General features: G+C 25.7%; 1 protein-coding gene across 1 annotated transcript in view; it reads right to left on the bottom strand.

Annotated features, from left to right (window-relative positions):
• LOC114125390 (cubilin) overlaps positions 1-12,677 on the bottom strand; it is a 30,229-nt gene extending 17,552 nt beyond the window's left edge. Inside the window, exons 1-29 of the mRNA XM_027989007.2 lie at positions 12,432-12,677; positions 12,145-12,274; positions 11,884-12,063; positions 11,776-11,817; positions 11,568-11,708; positions 10,523-10,771; positions 10,307-10,451; positions 9,211-9,311; positions 8,627-8,750; positions 8,369-8,560; positions 8,128-8,277; positions 7,872-8,059; positions 7,647-7,818; positions 7,390-7,574; positions 7,145-7,316; positions 6,857-7,062; positions 6,611-6,770; positions 6,111-6,298; positions 4,928-5,102; positions 4,617-4,842; positions 3,654-3,784; positions 3,401-3,587; positions 3,183-3,343; positions 2,924-3,117; positions 2,564-2,723; positions 2,267-2,487; positions 1,831-2,196; positions 1,606-1,774; positions 29-366 (exon numbers count right to left, since the gene is read on the bottom strand). Coding sequence (XP_027844808.2) covers positions 29-366; positions 1,606-1,774; positions 1,831-2,196; positions 2,267-2,487; positions 2,564-2,723; positions 2,924-3,117; positions 3,183-3,343; positions 3,401-3,587; positions 3,654-3,784; positions 4,617-4,842; positions 4,928-5,102; positions 6,111-6,298; positions 6,611-6,770; positions 6,857-7,062; positions 7,145-7,316; positions 7,390-7,574; positions 7,647-7,818; positions 7,872-8,059; positions 8,128-8,277; positions 8,369-8,560; positions 8,627-8,750; positions 9,211-9,311; positions 10,307-10,451; positions 10,523-10,771; positions 11,568-11,708; positions 11,776-11,817; positions 11,884-12,063; positions 12,145-12,274; positions 12,432-12,556 — 5,178 coding nt within the window. The 5' untranslated portion in view covers positions 12,557-12,677. The remainder of the gene's footprint in view (positions 1-28; positions 367-1,605; positions 1,775-1,830; positions 2,197-2,266; positions 2,488-2,563; positions 2,724-2,923; positions 3,118-3,182; positions 3,344-3,400; positions 3,588-3,653; positions 3,785-4,616; positions 4,843-4,927; positions 5,103-6,110; positions 6,299-6,610; positions 6,771-6,856; positions 7,063-7,144; positions 7,317-7,389; positions 7,575-7,646; positions 7,819-7,871; positions 8,060-8,127; positions 8,278-8,368; positions 8,561-8,626; positions 8,751-9,210; positions 9,312-10,306; positions 10,452-10,522; positions 10,772-11,567; positions 11,709-11,775; positions 11,818-11,883; positions 12,064-12,144; positions 12,275-12,431) is intronic.
• Positions 12,678-14,195: the final 1,518 nt, after the last annotated feature.

Below are 14,195 nucleotides of genomic sequence, written 5' to 3'. Positions count from 1 at the left end.
TAAATACATAAAAATTAATAGTTATTACCGTAGAATATATCGCTTTAAACCCTTTTGCTCGTAGATCACGTTTTCCAACTTCAAAGGATACAAGGAGTGTATTAGATGAAGATATAATTGGTGTAGGTATACTATTCCCAGAATGGTTAAGCAATATTTTTCCATGGATATTTCCGTCATAAACTAAAACTCTATCTTTGTATCCTGTAGAAAAACTTCGAGTACTGAAGTCAACGAATGTAAGGTTAACTAAATGAGTTTCTGCTATCTCAATATACCACATACAAGAACTGTTAGAATCATAGTTTTGCGGATAATTACTAGTATGGATAACTCCTTGAGGAGCAGTAAACTTTCCACCACATTCTATAATAATAATTAAAAAAATCAATATTAATTTTTTAATATTTAATGTTGATATATTACTAAACGTTGAAACATACCAAATTTTAAAATCTACAAATGGTTTAAGTTGTTAATTTTCAGTATAAGATATATTTAATGTGGGTGTACAACTAAATTCCATGTTAGGTATTTGATCAAAAAAAAAAAGAACAATTATTATGTTTTCTTAAAAATTATAGAATACTTAAACATATTTCAACAAAAATTTGAACGAAATAAATATGTTATAATAATTAATACAACTATAAATTTATAATAACTCTTTGCAATTCATAATTTATTGTCAAAACTGATAATGTTCCTTTTCAACTGTTAAGAGTTGTAAATATTGAATTTTACCTCTTATTTTATAAACAGAATCAAACAAACAATATTATGTTTTCATAATACATATGGTCTAATAATATAATACAGGTACATTATATATATTATTATACATAATATACATTTGTATAATATATTATGTAATATTATGACCATTTTTTTTTTATAAATTAAATCAATTTATCAATTTATTTAGAAAGACATAATATAATAATTAGGGCTTAGATTTTGTAGCAAATACTATTTTAGCAGGGAATGTGATAGTAAGATAATTTTAATATTCTCGTATTAATAGAATATTTTAAATCATTTTGATTGCCATGAAATAAACTTTATTTGGTTTTTTCTCCATAAAAACATTTTTTCCTAATCTTAACATAATTTTTATGAAAATAACATATATTATATACATTCACATATTACTATTTGATAATTTTACTGTTTTATTTCCAGAGAAATAATAATGAAGTAAGATAAAAATATAATAGATGGCTGATAAAATAACTATAGGAATACAATACAGTAATTGTAATTTTTTTAAAGTGACAATAATTACAGTATTATTTAAGACTTTTTAAAAGAAAAAATTATCTGTCTTAATATATTTTTACGAATAAAGCCTTTTTAATCACATTCAAGTACACTAGTTGAGTGCTTATTTAATCAGTAAATGTGAATTATATTCTAAATTAAAATTTTAACTTTAATGAAATAACCTAACCTTGTGTTAATAAGTACAAATCATAATAGTAGTAAAAACAAATTAAAAAAAAAATAAAGAATGGCTAGTGAAAAATAATAAAAAATATTGATGTACGATTTCTTATATACAATTTATTTATAGTAACCTAATATTTTTAGTTGTAATAAACTTACTTGATAGAACTGTTCTATACATAGCTTTAAATCCTTTCTTCTGAGTTTCCATACTAGAATCAAATCTTATAAAAGCTTCATTTCCACCAGATGTTACAACAATTGGATTTGTTTGTTTATGACATATTCGTAACAATTCTGGACCAGAATCATCGTGTCCACTGTAAATCTACAATAAAAATAAAAATGTTAAACAAAGTATAATTTAAACATGTTAATACATACAGCTAATGCATCGAGAGTACAAGATCTGGAAGTCTCAAACCAAAAATCTTCTATAGTTATCTCTATGGTATATCCATAATCAGCGACAATAATCCATTCACAAGTTGTACTAGGAGGATAAAATAAAGGATATCCAGGTGATGTAAATTCACCTTCAGATTGATCCAATACTCCCCCACAACCATCTACTATCCATTCCAAACGGAAACTTTCAAACCTATCCATAAAGAATAATCTGTTTCTAAAACTATTATAATCAATTTTTACAATATTTTTAGTTGAAGCAATTATAGATTGATTATAATCTGGAGAATTCGAAGTCCATAAAACTGTATTTATTTCATTTATATTTGCACCTTCCAAAATCTATAAACATAAATAAAAATGAATTATTTTCAATTATTTATGTATTTTATACATATAAAATTGTACTTACAGTTAATTGTGTGCTGTTGCGTTTGATATTAGATGCCATATTTTGTAATGTAGACGACAAATATATAGAACGCTTTGGTGTCATTTTTAATGAAGTAAAAGTTATATTAATTTTACTACCTTTGGGTGCAACAATTTTCCATTGACATTTTTCTTTTCTCATAATTTCTTGTTGAGTCATTTCAATCGCACCTTGATATCCTTTTAAAGTTACATTACAGTCTAAAATATAACATTTTATTATAATACGTCCCTAAAATATGTTTTTTTTTATTATTATTATTTAATTTATATCAACCTGTAGCATATGTTAAAGAGAACCCTCTCCCTCTGGAATAACCATTGTTTCTAAATTTAATGTACATCTGGTTAAAAGATGAATGCACATCTGTAGATGATTGAGTATCTGAACAAAATGTTCCTAACATTTTACTAGCACTATTACCACCATCATAAATCTGCAAAAATATTTATTTAAAAATAAATAATTTACATAAATTAATTAGTGAAATATTTATTTATATACTAAGTTCAATAATAATAACATAGTTAAAATAGGTATATATTTAAAACCTCAGATTTGATTTCAACAAAATATATACTATGTTAATCTGTACCTAAATTTAAAATAATAAAATACATTTATAATGAAACATACTTCTAGGAAATTATCTTTACACTGTCCTACAGAATAATGGTCTGTTGTTAATTCAATATCTACTATAGTTAATTTGATTTGACTTCCTTGTGCCACTGCTATCTTGTAATAGCATTCTAATGGCTCCAATATAGGTAATGGATAGTTCGGAGATAAAATATGTCCAATATCAGAATTCAATATTCCACCACAACCTATTATTTGAAATTAAATTAAGTATTATGTGTATACTTTAATTTAATTTAATTTAACTTTATACCTTTGGCAGTTGTATACCATTGCATGAAAAAACCTTTACGACCTCTAGACCCATCAGATACAAATCTTATAAAAAGTGAATTTCCAATTGAAGATATAACAGGAAGAATCTTAGATCCACAATATTTCCCAATTAAGGGTGATGTAGGAAATCCTCCGTTTCTATAGAAATAAATAATTATAAATCATAATAAAAGTTAATACTTGAGTTATACATACCGAATTTCAACAAAATCAAAACGACAGTCTTGACTTTCTTCAAGCAAAAAATGAGTAATATTTAATTCAATCTGATTATTTACTGGTACATTTATTATCCATGAACAATCTTTGAGTTTAGGATAATCATTTGGGAAATTTGGTGATTTAATAAAACCTTCTGGTGTGAAAAAATTCCCACCACATGCTAGGTAAATATAAATCATTATTTAGACAATAAAGATAATAGTGGAAACTGTTATACCATAAATACCTTGTGCTTTATTAAGAGAAATATAATTTAACATAAATCCGTCTTGTGCTACTGCATGATCAGTTTTAAAAATGATTGTTAGTCGATTACCTAACGATGTCAAAACAGGTGGAACCTTAGTTCCACAATATCTGAAAAATTAAATAAATATTTTTTATTTAAAAATCCTAATAGTTTTATTAAATATTTTTAATATTCAAATGCATAGAGTGAGAACTAAAAATTTAACTTATTATATTGAATATTAAATATAATTACTATTTAAATTTAATATAATTAATGAAACCTAATTAAATGATTAATTTATCGACTCTATAATTCTGTTAGATAATATAGTCAGTATATTACAGTGGCGAATTCTCCAGGCATGCTCAGCATACGCCGCATGCTTAGAAATAAAAACGTTATTAATCAAAATACAAAAATTATTTTATTATCAATAATATATTACGTATTTTAAAAGAAATATAATGTGTTACATTAATTCATTTATTTCTGTTATACCTACTTAGGTATCTGTGTTTATCTTTATTCTAACATTTAATGATAGAGCATGCGATAGATGTGTGCGCAAGCTATACCACCCTTATTATCGTCGTAAAAAACCAGTTACTCTGAGACCCCCTCTACTAGCTGCCGCGTATTAATATCACCCGGGGCATGCTCATTCTGTTGCGCTTCTTCAACATAATTTATAAAATTTACGTGTACGAGTAAATGGCAATTTTTTTTATTTTAGTTATTAGAGTTAGTCGAGTCTCATTTACAATTATTTAAGTATTATTTAAGTAAATGCTATTGTATATAATATATATCAAATTAAAGTCTTATTTATAAATTAATACAAACTTGTGTATTATTTATTAGTTATAAATTAAATAGAACTATAATACATCATGATAAATGAGCATGCCTATACATCAGAGTCAGTATTCGCCACTGGTATATTAAATTATAGTTTACCTAGCAATTTTTGAAGAATTTCCTGAGTTACTATTGTCATAAATTTCAACATAATCATTATTACAAGAGTGTTGGTTTTCTAAGGAAAATGTTAACCAGTTTATTTGTATTTGACTAGATTCATTCACCGATATAATCCATTTACATAACTGATTGTGTAAATAATGTTCTGGATGTTTCGATGATTGTATAATACCAGATGGTTCCTTCAAAATACCGCCACATGCTAAAGGAGTAAAATGAAATAAGTAATTATAATTATCATAGTAAGCAGTTAACTAATATTTAAATTTAATAATTGTATTGTTTACCTATATCAATAGTTGAATAATTAGCTAGAAATCCTTTATTAGAATTAGAATGATCGGTAGAAAATTTTAACCACATATAATTATGTGTTGATAAATAAGGATCTTTTGGAAGTTTTTTAATATCCCCACATACCAATGCGATTAAAGTTGAATTCTCATTATCTCCATCCCTGATCTGAAATTGATATTATTTATGTTATACATGTACTCGTATATTATAATAAATTAATAAATTATCCAGATTTGAGATTATTTTAGTTCACAAAAATTGTAACATATGTAATTCAAAAATCATTTAAATTCTTATAGTTGTATACGTATAAAAAATAACTATATTACATGATACCTATATACAATAGGTACAATAAATATTTTTAATATATTATAGAAGTAAACAAAAATATTTAAAACATTATAGATATTCATCTATTTCTTTACAAGAAATGATTAAAAAAATAATGTAGTGTAATTTTTTTTTTTTTTAAGACAATTGAATCATAAAAAGTTTCAATCCAAATTTCAAACACTTATGTTAAGTATTAAATAATAAAAATAAAATATACATCATAATTCATAATGTATTCCTAAAAGGTATTATGTTCAAACTATATGTAAATTAATTAAATAGTTTGATGCATTTAATATAAATCATTATAAGTATTGAAATTCATGCGAGAATCTACCCCCCCCCCCCGTCAAACCACTACTGTTATAGTCACAAAAAAATTAAAAATAAATCATGTTTGAATTTTAAATTTAACATTTTATTTTAAATAATTATATTGTTTTATTTTACGTTATTTGTTACAAATTTGAAATTATAATATAGGTATTAAGTTAATAAATAAAAAAATTATTTAGCTTAAGTTAGATTTATTTATAATACTTAATTTAATCATTTTCATTAATTTTAATTTGTTTTAAAAATATAATACTTTCAAAGTTGTACCTAACACCGTATTAGCGGACAACATTGTACGTGTACCATAATAATATTATATTATATTTTTGCTAAGACCCATAGTTTATATTATATTATTTATAATATTTATATTTATTTTTTTCATAGATTTCAAACATTTGGTTATCTAGTTATCTAGTAAAAGTATTTTAATAATATAAAAGTTAAAGATTAAGTTATTTCCTTCTACAAGTTTTATGTTATTTAAAAAAAATTAATCACCTCTAATGAATCATAAAGACATTTTGGATAAGATATATCTTCAATTTCCAAATCCAAAAATGACAATCGAATAGCTTTTCCAACTGGTTGTGCGATTAGATACTCACATATTTTATTTTTTGGATAAGGATTTGGATAAAATGGTGATTCAATAATACCTTTACTTTCTGTAAATGTTCCACCACACACTAAAAAAAATATATATATATATTTATAAATATTAACTTATTTATATATTATATCTCTTATACTTATTTAACTGTATAAACTATTACCGATAAGAAATAACTTGTATCATTAAAGCAAATAGTAATAATATATTAAAATTTAAATCCAAACTTATATATTTATAATTATTTAATATTGTTTATAACCTGTTGAATATAATTACAGACATGAAATGGTAGTAGACAAATTGATTTATAAATACATGTTTTGTTATACATCTTAAATTCTATTGATGTAACATTAACCATTCAAACAAATAATTTTATACATACATGTTTCATATTTGATAGTAAATCCTTCAGCTGTAGATGAAAAATCAGATTTAAAAATAATGGTGACTTCATTGCTGTTAGTGATTATTGGTTGATCAAACCTAGTTGAACCACAATAACGACCAATTAATGGTGATTTCACATTAGAACCATCGTAAATCTATTAAAAGTAATTAAAAAATATAAATATTTGATGTACTAAATTATTATTTTTATATTTAATATAATACGACCAATAACACATACCTCCAAAAAATCTGATGAACAATTTGTAGTATGTTCAATGCCAAATTTCTTCACAAATGCAAGTTTTAGTTTCTGTTTCAAAGGCATTCTTATATGCCACTCACAATTTAAATTATCCATATAATTATTATCATCACTGGTTAAATCTACTGGGGAAGTTATTATTCCAGATGGACTTGTATAAATGCCACCACATCCTGGTATACCTAATTAAAAATATGTACATACATATAAATTGAATTATTTAAAAATACCAAAATAAATTACATGGAAATATTAAATACTTACCTTCAATTACACTGTACGTCATTTGAAATCCGTAATCTTGGCCAGAACCATCAGAATGGAAGTGCAAATTTGCATGTGGACCTGAAGTCAATATAGGTGGAGGTAAACCATTAGAAGTAGTATTGCATAATTTTGCCAATACTGGACTATGCTGAGTAAAACCATCCCTTATCTAAATCAATAATTTAAAAATTTAATTGTTTTTATTGATTTAACCGTCGATATTGTCCGTATGAAAATTTTACCTCTAAATAGTCATAACTACAATTTATATGTCGTTCAAATTTTAAAGAAAAAAAATTTAATTGAATTCTTTTTCCTGGAATGGCATTCAATGTCCAATAACAGTCACGATTAGGTGGATATTTTCCAGGAGAACCAGGAGAGGATAATGTTCCATGCGAATCAATATTTAATGCACCACCGCAATCTAAAAAAATTAACTCAAAGTTTTTAATTAAGTAAAAAGAACATCTTTGAACACAACAAAATTTAATTCTACCTGGTTGAATTGTTGTGTAATTTAACTGAAAACCTCGAAAATTTTTGGATCCATCAGAATGAAAACGTATAGTAACAGTATTCGAATCCGAAATAATACTGTTGTTTGATGGCAAGGAATTTCCACAAAATTTACCCAACACTTTTCCATCCTCATCATCGCCATTTATTATCTAAAATAACTCAAATGAGTATTAAATTATCAAAGTTAATAAATATTTTTTACCTCGAGGTAGTCAAAGGAACAAATATTTGTTTTTTCAATATCAATCCAAACCAAAGATATATTTATAACACGAGATGAATTAACTTCAATCGTCCACACACAATTTGTGTTACTCGGATACGTCGCTGTTGTATTTGACACGGGATACTGTAGCGTTCCATTGGAGGTGTCAAAATAACCACCACAACCTTCAAAATATTTTAACATTAAAAAATGTTTTTTTTTTTTATAGTACATATTATTTATATAAACTTACTTTCTAAAAATGATTCGCACAACTGTCCAAAATACCCATTAGTACAAATACAACTAAATTCACCAGATTCTAGTTCAGGGATACATTGACCATCATTAAGGCATGGATTTGCTAAGCATGTATTTTCTACGCGAATATTACATGTTCGTCCTAAAGTGAATTCAATTTGTCTCAAAATTATTACACTTATACTAATTAGTAATTACTATTAATATCTTTATCTTTATCAACCAAATTGTACCTGTATAACCCGTGTCACAAAGACACAAAAAACTATTATTTGAGCTTGAAAGGCATTCACCATGTAAACCACAAGGATTATTCATGCAAGGTTCTATTACTGTTTTATTGTTTTTAATGCATCCATTAATACCGATTCCATTACCAATATAACCTTGCCTACATGTGCACTGAATTGTTGTTTCAGCATAAACTAAGTAAAGTAACATAAAATTATAAGTGACTTAAAAAATATAAACATATTTTGTATCTTGTTTACCAGTGCAATCAGCATTCGGATGACACCCTCCGTTGTCTACTGCACAGACTCCTCCAGATATATAGACACAGTTAAACCCGTCACCGCTATAACCGGGTGGACACGGTTTACATTTGAACGAACCCTTAATGAGTATCAAAAATAATAATATTTTTTAAAGATATTTTTAAAGTTAATATCTTAAGAAGAACTAAAATTTATCATTTATCCTATCGTATTCTGAATAAAATGTATCAAACACGAAATATTCAATAATATGCGTAACAGTACTACTGAACTTGAACAGTACACATCAAATAAAAAAAACAAAACAAAAATAGTTTATTATCCTTTTCAAAGAGTTTTTAAAATTATATTTTTGTTTCGCTTGAATTAATTTAATATAATATAAAAAAAGGTAAAAAATAATTTTAAAAATGTGTAATCAATGTTGACATTGTGTTAAAAATAATTTGAACTGCAATACAATCATTAAAAAATATTAACTAAGTACTTATCCACCATGTATTCCGTGTAACTAACAATCAACGATCACATTTTAAGCTTAAATTAAATATTTTAATATCAATATAATTTCTACATACCCTTGTATTAACACACTGAACTCTGGGATTCAAACTGCAGCCTCCGTTATTTATTAAACACTCGTTGACGTCTGTACACACGAAACCATCTCCTTCATAACCTTTTGAAACATATACAGATCACGAAAATACATTAAATGATTTTTTCAATATACGTATATTGTGTACGTATAAACTTTATAGTATGTAATAAAATATTACGCCCCAAGTAGAAAAATTATCATTATAAATACTAACTACTGACTGGAAACTGGATACAATATTTAAGTTTCAAGTCATATGGTCTTATGGATAATTATATAAATAGACTAAACACTGTATTGCAATGGATAGTATACTGCAGATAGTATCGACTTTAAAAAAATGTATATTAAGTAATAATGGTAATATTAAATTTATTATATTAGTGGTTGTACATATTATATATGGTTTATATTTAAATACTTATTTATTTTTTACATATGTTGCCAATCAGAGTTACATACAATTATGGCAGTTTTACATTGGTTTTTCTTTGTCACTTTATAATTTTTTGACACAAATGCAGCGGTCATAACTTTGCCTTTTAGATAGGAAAGCAGCCTAGCTAATTTCTTGTATTATAAATTAATGTCTAGTACATCATTAATATTAATAAACTTTTGGTTTTTAATTTGGTTAAAATTATCTTGTTATTGACACATTAAGTATTTTCACATTACAAGCTTTAAAAATATTATAATATACTAATATTAATAAATTTATAATTATTTGGAGCTTATATTTTATTTATTTTCGATTCTTTAAAATGTACCTAATATAAATTCAACATATTAATATGATATATTATTATTGTTGTTTTGTACTATATACAGGATTCGATATGTTGGTTGTTACCTACTTGTTAGTTTTATAGTGTTTTGGACACCACCAATTTTAGCATTCTACTACAATGACTGTAAATATAGACGATATAGTCTTTATATAAACATCTAGGTATTTATAATAATTTACATCGTCTGAATATTACGTTCATCGTATACACGTAGAAACGGATTTGTTCACTTAGACCGTAACATGTATATAAATAATTATCAAGGTGTAAATGTGTAATCACCTGTGGGACAGTTTCCGCAAGTAAACGACCCTCTAGTATTCCTGCACTCGACCGGTGGATTTGCCGAGCACGTGTGTTTGTTTTCTTTGCATTCGTCCACGTCTTTCGTACAGGCCGGATTTGGTCCTCCGTCCGTAGTCCAACCCTTTAATAAAATACAAAATTACGATAGTATGAACACGATTTCGAGCAGTCGACCGTCTAAATTTCACTGACCTGGTTACAAATGCACGTGTAACCAACCGTCGACAGTTGATTAATACACACTCCGTTGCCGCAGAGTTCCGACGACAATGCCCCATTGCAATCGTTCTTCCTTTTCGTACAGTGCAAACCGAACCAGTTCGTCGTGCACACGCATTCGTAACTACCCGGCGTGTTCTTGCATTCCGCACCGTTTTGACACCCTAAATCCGTGTACATGAATCGTACACATTCGTCTACGTCTAATTCGCACTGTCTACCCTGTAGCGTATGAAATATTAATAAGTCATATTTTACCAGTTAGATCAGGGGCATGATCGGGGGATGAAGAAGTAATTCATAGGGTTTCCAAAAAAACCTTTTGAAACTTGGTGGTCTGATCACCGTAATCCATTAGTGGTAACAGAATTATTATTTATGAAATCATTATTGAAATATAGATATATACCAATAATTCAGGCGCGTAGCCAGGATTCTTTAATGATGGAGGGAGGCGTTTTAATTTATATTCAAAGACGACTTGTAACTTGTAAGTGGACTTCACACACTCGCCATCAAATTATGGGCATTAATATACCATTAATAAGATATTATATATTATCCCGAGTGGTGATAATATTATTAATTTTAAATATATATATATTATAAATCTGAAAGATATGAGAAGTTATCAAAGTTCTATTTAGTGTTTATAAATTGAGGTGAGACAGAATTCCTCAAAAATGTATTTAAAAAAAATGTCTTTTCCTCCCATTATTAAAAATTCTTAATTAGGCTCCTAAGAACGAGTCACTTTCCAACAATTTACAAGATAGATTATTTGAAAATAAGTAAACTTTAAGGAAATTATATCAATTTTATGGACAGTAAATAATGACGATTATGGCTTTACAATTATAAGCTAAATACAATAAGCCCAGATAATTTTTTTATATATATTTATGTTATTTATTATTTATTATAATATAAATATAGTAACTAGATTTAAATCATAATCCTACTTTTTTTTTATTTGTTAAAATAAATAAATATTACCATATTATATTTTAACACTGACCTGCCAATTGTTTGGACAATTGCATTGAAATCCATTATACAGATCTATACACGTACCACCATTCTGACAGGGATTACTTAAACATTCACTTATTGATAAAAGGTTTACGAGATTGGTAACTTTTTTTTCTAAATTAGTAAGCTAAAAATAAAAATCATATTAAGATTATTTAATTTGTTTACAAATCAAATTCTATTTAGGTACTCACTCTAATTGAAAGTTTAGCTCCGTTTAAAGTCGTCTCACCTTTCTATATTAATATAATAATTATACAATAAATTATTAATTATCATTAAACAATTATAAATAATCTTACTCTCTTATTAGAAGGCAACGTTATTGATGTCGTATTTGAAATTTGCATTTCTAAAGCCGTGACTCGACTGGCTAAACCTTTTGGACCATCGATCAAAGGTACTACATTTTTTATCGTATCCGAAAATATAGGTAAATCATTTGACCGAAACGATTCAACTACATCCCAAGCTTCTTTAGCCTAATTAATACATAGATAGGTGTTAAATAATAAATATAATCTAAATGTAAATATTAAAATATTGCAAATAAATTATAATACCAATCCAATAACTTGAAGTAAGTTTTCATTATTCACATTTATATATCCTTGGCCTTTTGTACTCAATGAAATATTATGATTTGTTGCACTTTCGATGTATAAATGGCCATTTTCAGATTTAAATCGTGGCCTAAAATAAATTGTTTAAAAAAAATAATTAACTAATAAATACAATAAATATTCTTTACTTCAAATGCATACAATTATATTCCATTAAAGTTGTCTTGTTAGAATAATATATACAAGCTATTATTATAACACGCATATTGAAGAATTTAGGTACTTACTGATTGCTGTATAATCCGTTTACAGTACTAAATAACATTAATAGCAACATAAATAGTGACCACTTGCTGTTTTTTTGCATTTTGGTGAATAACTGATATTCAATAAACATTAATTTAATTGACATAGCTATATAAGTAACATATTATACCGCTAAACCTCAAATTATGTGGTACTTGTTTAATACTATACCACAAATTAAACTGAGCAAAAATGAAGTATTATGTTTTAATAGCTATTAAAACTAACTATAGTTAGTACCATGCACAACATGTAACCACATATTAGTCAGTATAGTCTTTCACGCAGATAATGGGAATCCACCCCCAAACTGATAATTATACATCATCTGTTTTTACTCGACTGTCACGTTAATTATGATAATTCAGATTGTGTTATATCTATAATGATTATGGTTTAGAAAATTAAAATTACATAACATTTGCATAATTATATACAAAACACATGGTTCAATTTCAAAATCTAACCATATGAGCTCCAAAAAGTCTTCCTAAAAATGTATCAAATGTGCATAATATAATGTATAATATATTATACGAATATTATAATACATATATATTATATGCGTGATAAATAGCCAACAGGTTCATTAATAATTAAATTATACTGACTATATTAATACCGGTACCTAGGTTCTATTATTGAATAGTAGATACCTATAAAATCGACATAATTAGGTATTTTATAATTTGTAATATTTTATTAATTAACATCAACTGCATATTTTTTTAGATCAGATATATTTTATAAGTAAAACAGGGTTGCAATGTTATACAGTGGTAGAATGAAAAAATTAAGTGTCACAGGATTAAAATACATATGCAGCTATTAAAAAATCTAAAATATATGTATAGACTTTTCAATCAGTTATTTTTGTATCTCGATACTTAATAAGTTAAATATTAAGATACTAAAATAGTTTTGATCTTTAGATACCTATTTCTTAACTTAGTTAATATCATAATCAAATGTATCATGACGTGTATAATTATAAATTTAACTATGGTACATTTATATTACTATATATTTATTTAACTCATGCTGGTTTGATCTATGGTAGATTGGTAGCTATTTATTCTGGTATCTATAAATAACTTTTATTAAGCCACCGCACTCCTGAAAAAAAAAAACATGGTCTAAAACAATTTTAATTTTAATATTGTAATATATAATAATTTATTTTTTGTTTGTCTGTGATTAAATTAATATGTAGAAGTGAATATAAAGAAATAGTAGCTGTATTGTACTAGATTAAATATACTTGTATACCAGATATTTAAATCCATAATAAATATAAGCACATAACTTAACTAACACGTATCAAAAATAAGAAATGTATAATAATTATAATAGTTAATTTTTTTTTTTTTTTTGATTAACCAATAGATAATAATGAATTATTGACTTATCCGTACCTAATAAAAATAAGCGAATTTCTAAAACTTTCAAAATTAAATTTTTATACTGAACTTTCTAGTTTCTAATCGTCTTACACTAAATAATTTATAATATAATTAAATCTTTTATTATTTATAGATACACATAAATATCCACTTCAAAATTTCATATTTTTATGACATATTCTATTCAACACAAAACGTAATCTCTTAGTACCAATTTGACGATTAGTCATTATTCTATATAAACACTATATTATAAGAAACAATAAACAAATAACTCTTAAAGATAAGATTAACAAATTCATCGTATTCATATATGCACTACTTATAAACGTTATTGTCAAT

This window comes from Aphis gossypii, chromosome 1 (genome assembly GCF_020184175.1).
Source record: "Aphis gossypii isolate Hap1 chromosome 1, ASM2018417v2, whole genome shotgun sequence".
In the NCBI taxonomy this organism is placed as follows: Eukaryota; Metazoa; Arthropoda; class Insecta; order Hemiptera; family Aphididae; genus Aphis; species Aphis gossypii.
Note: the sequence above shows the minus strand (reverse complement) of the source record. Positions and strands in the feature narration are given on the sequence as shown.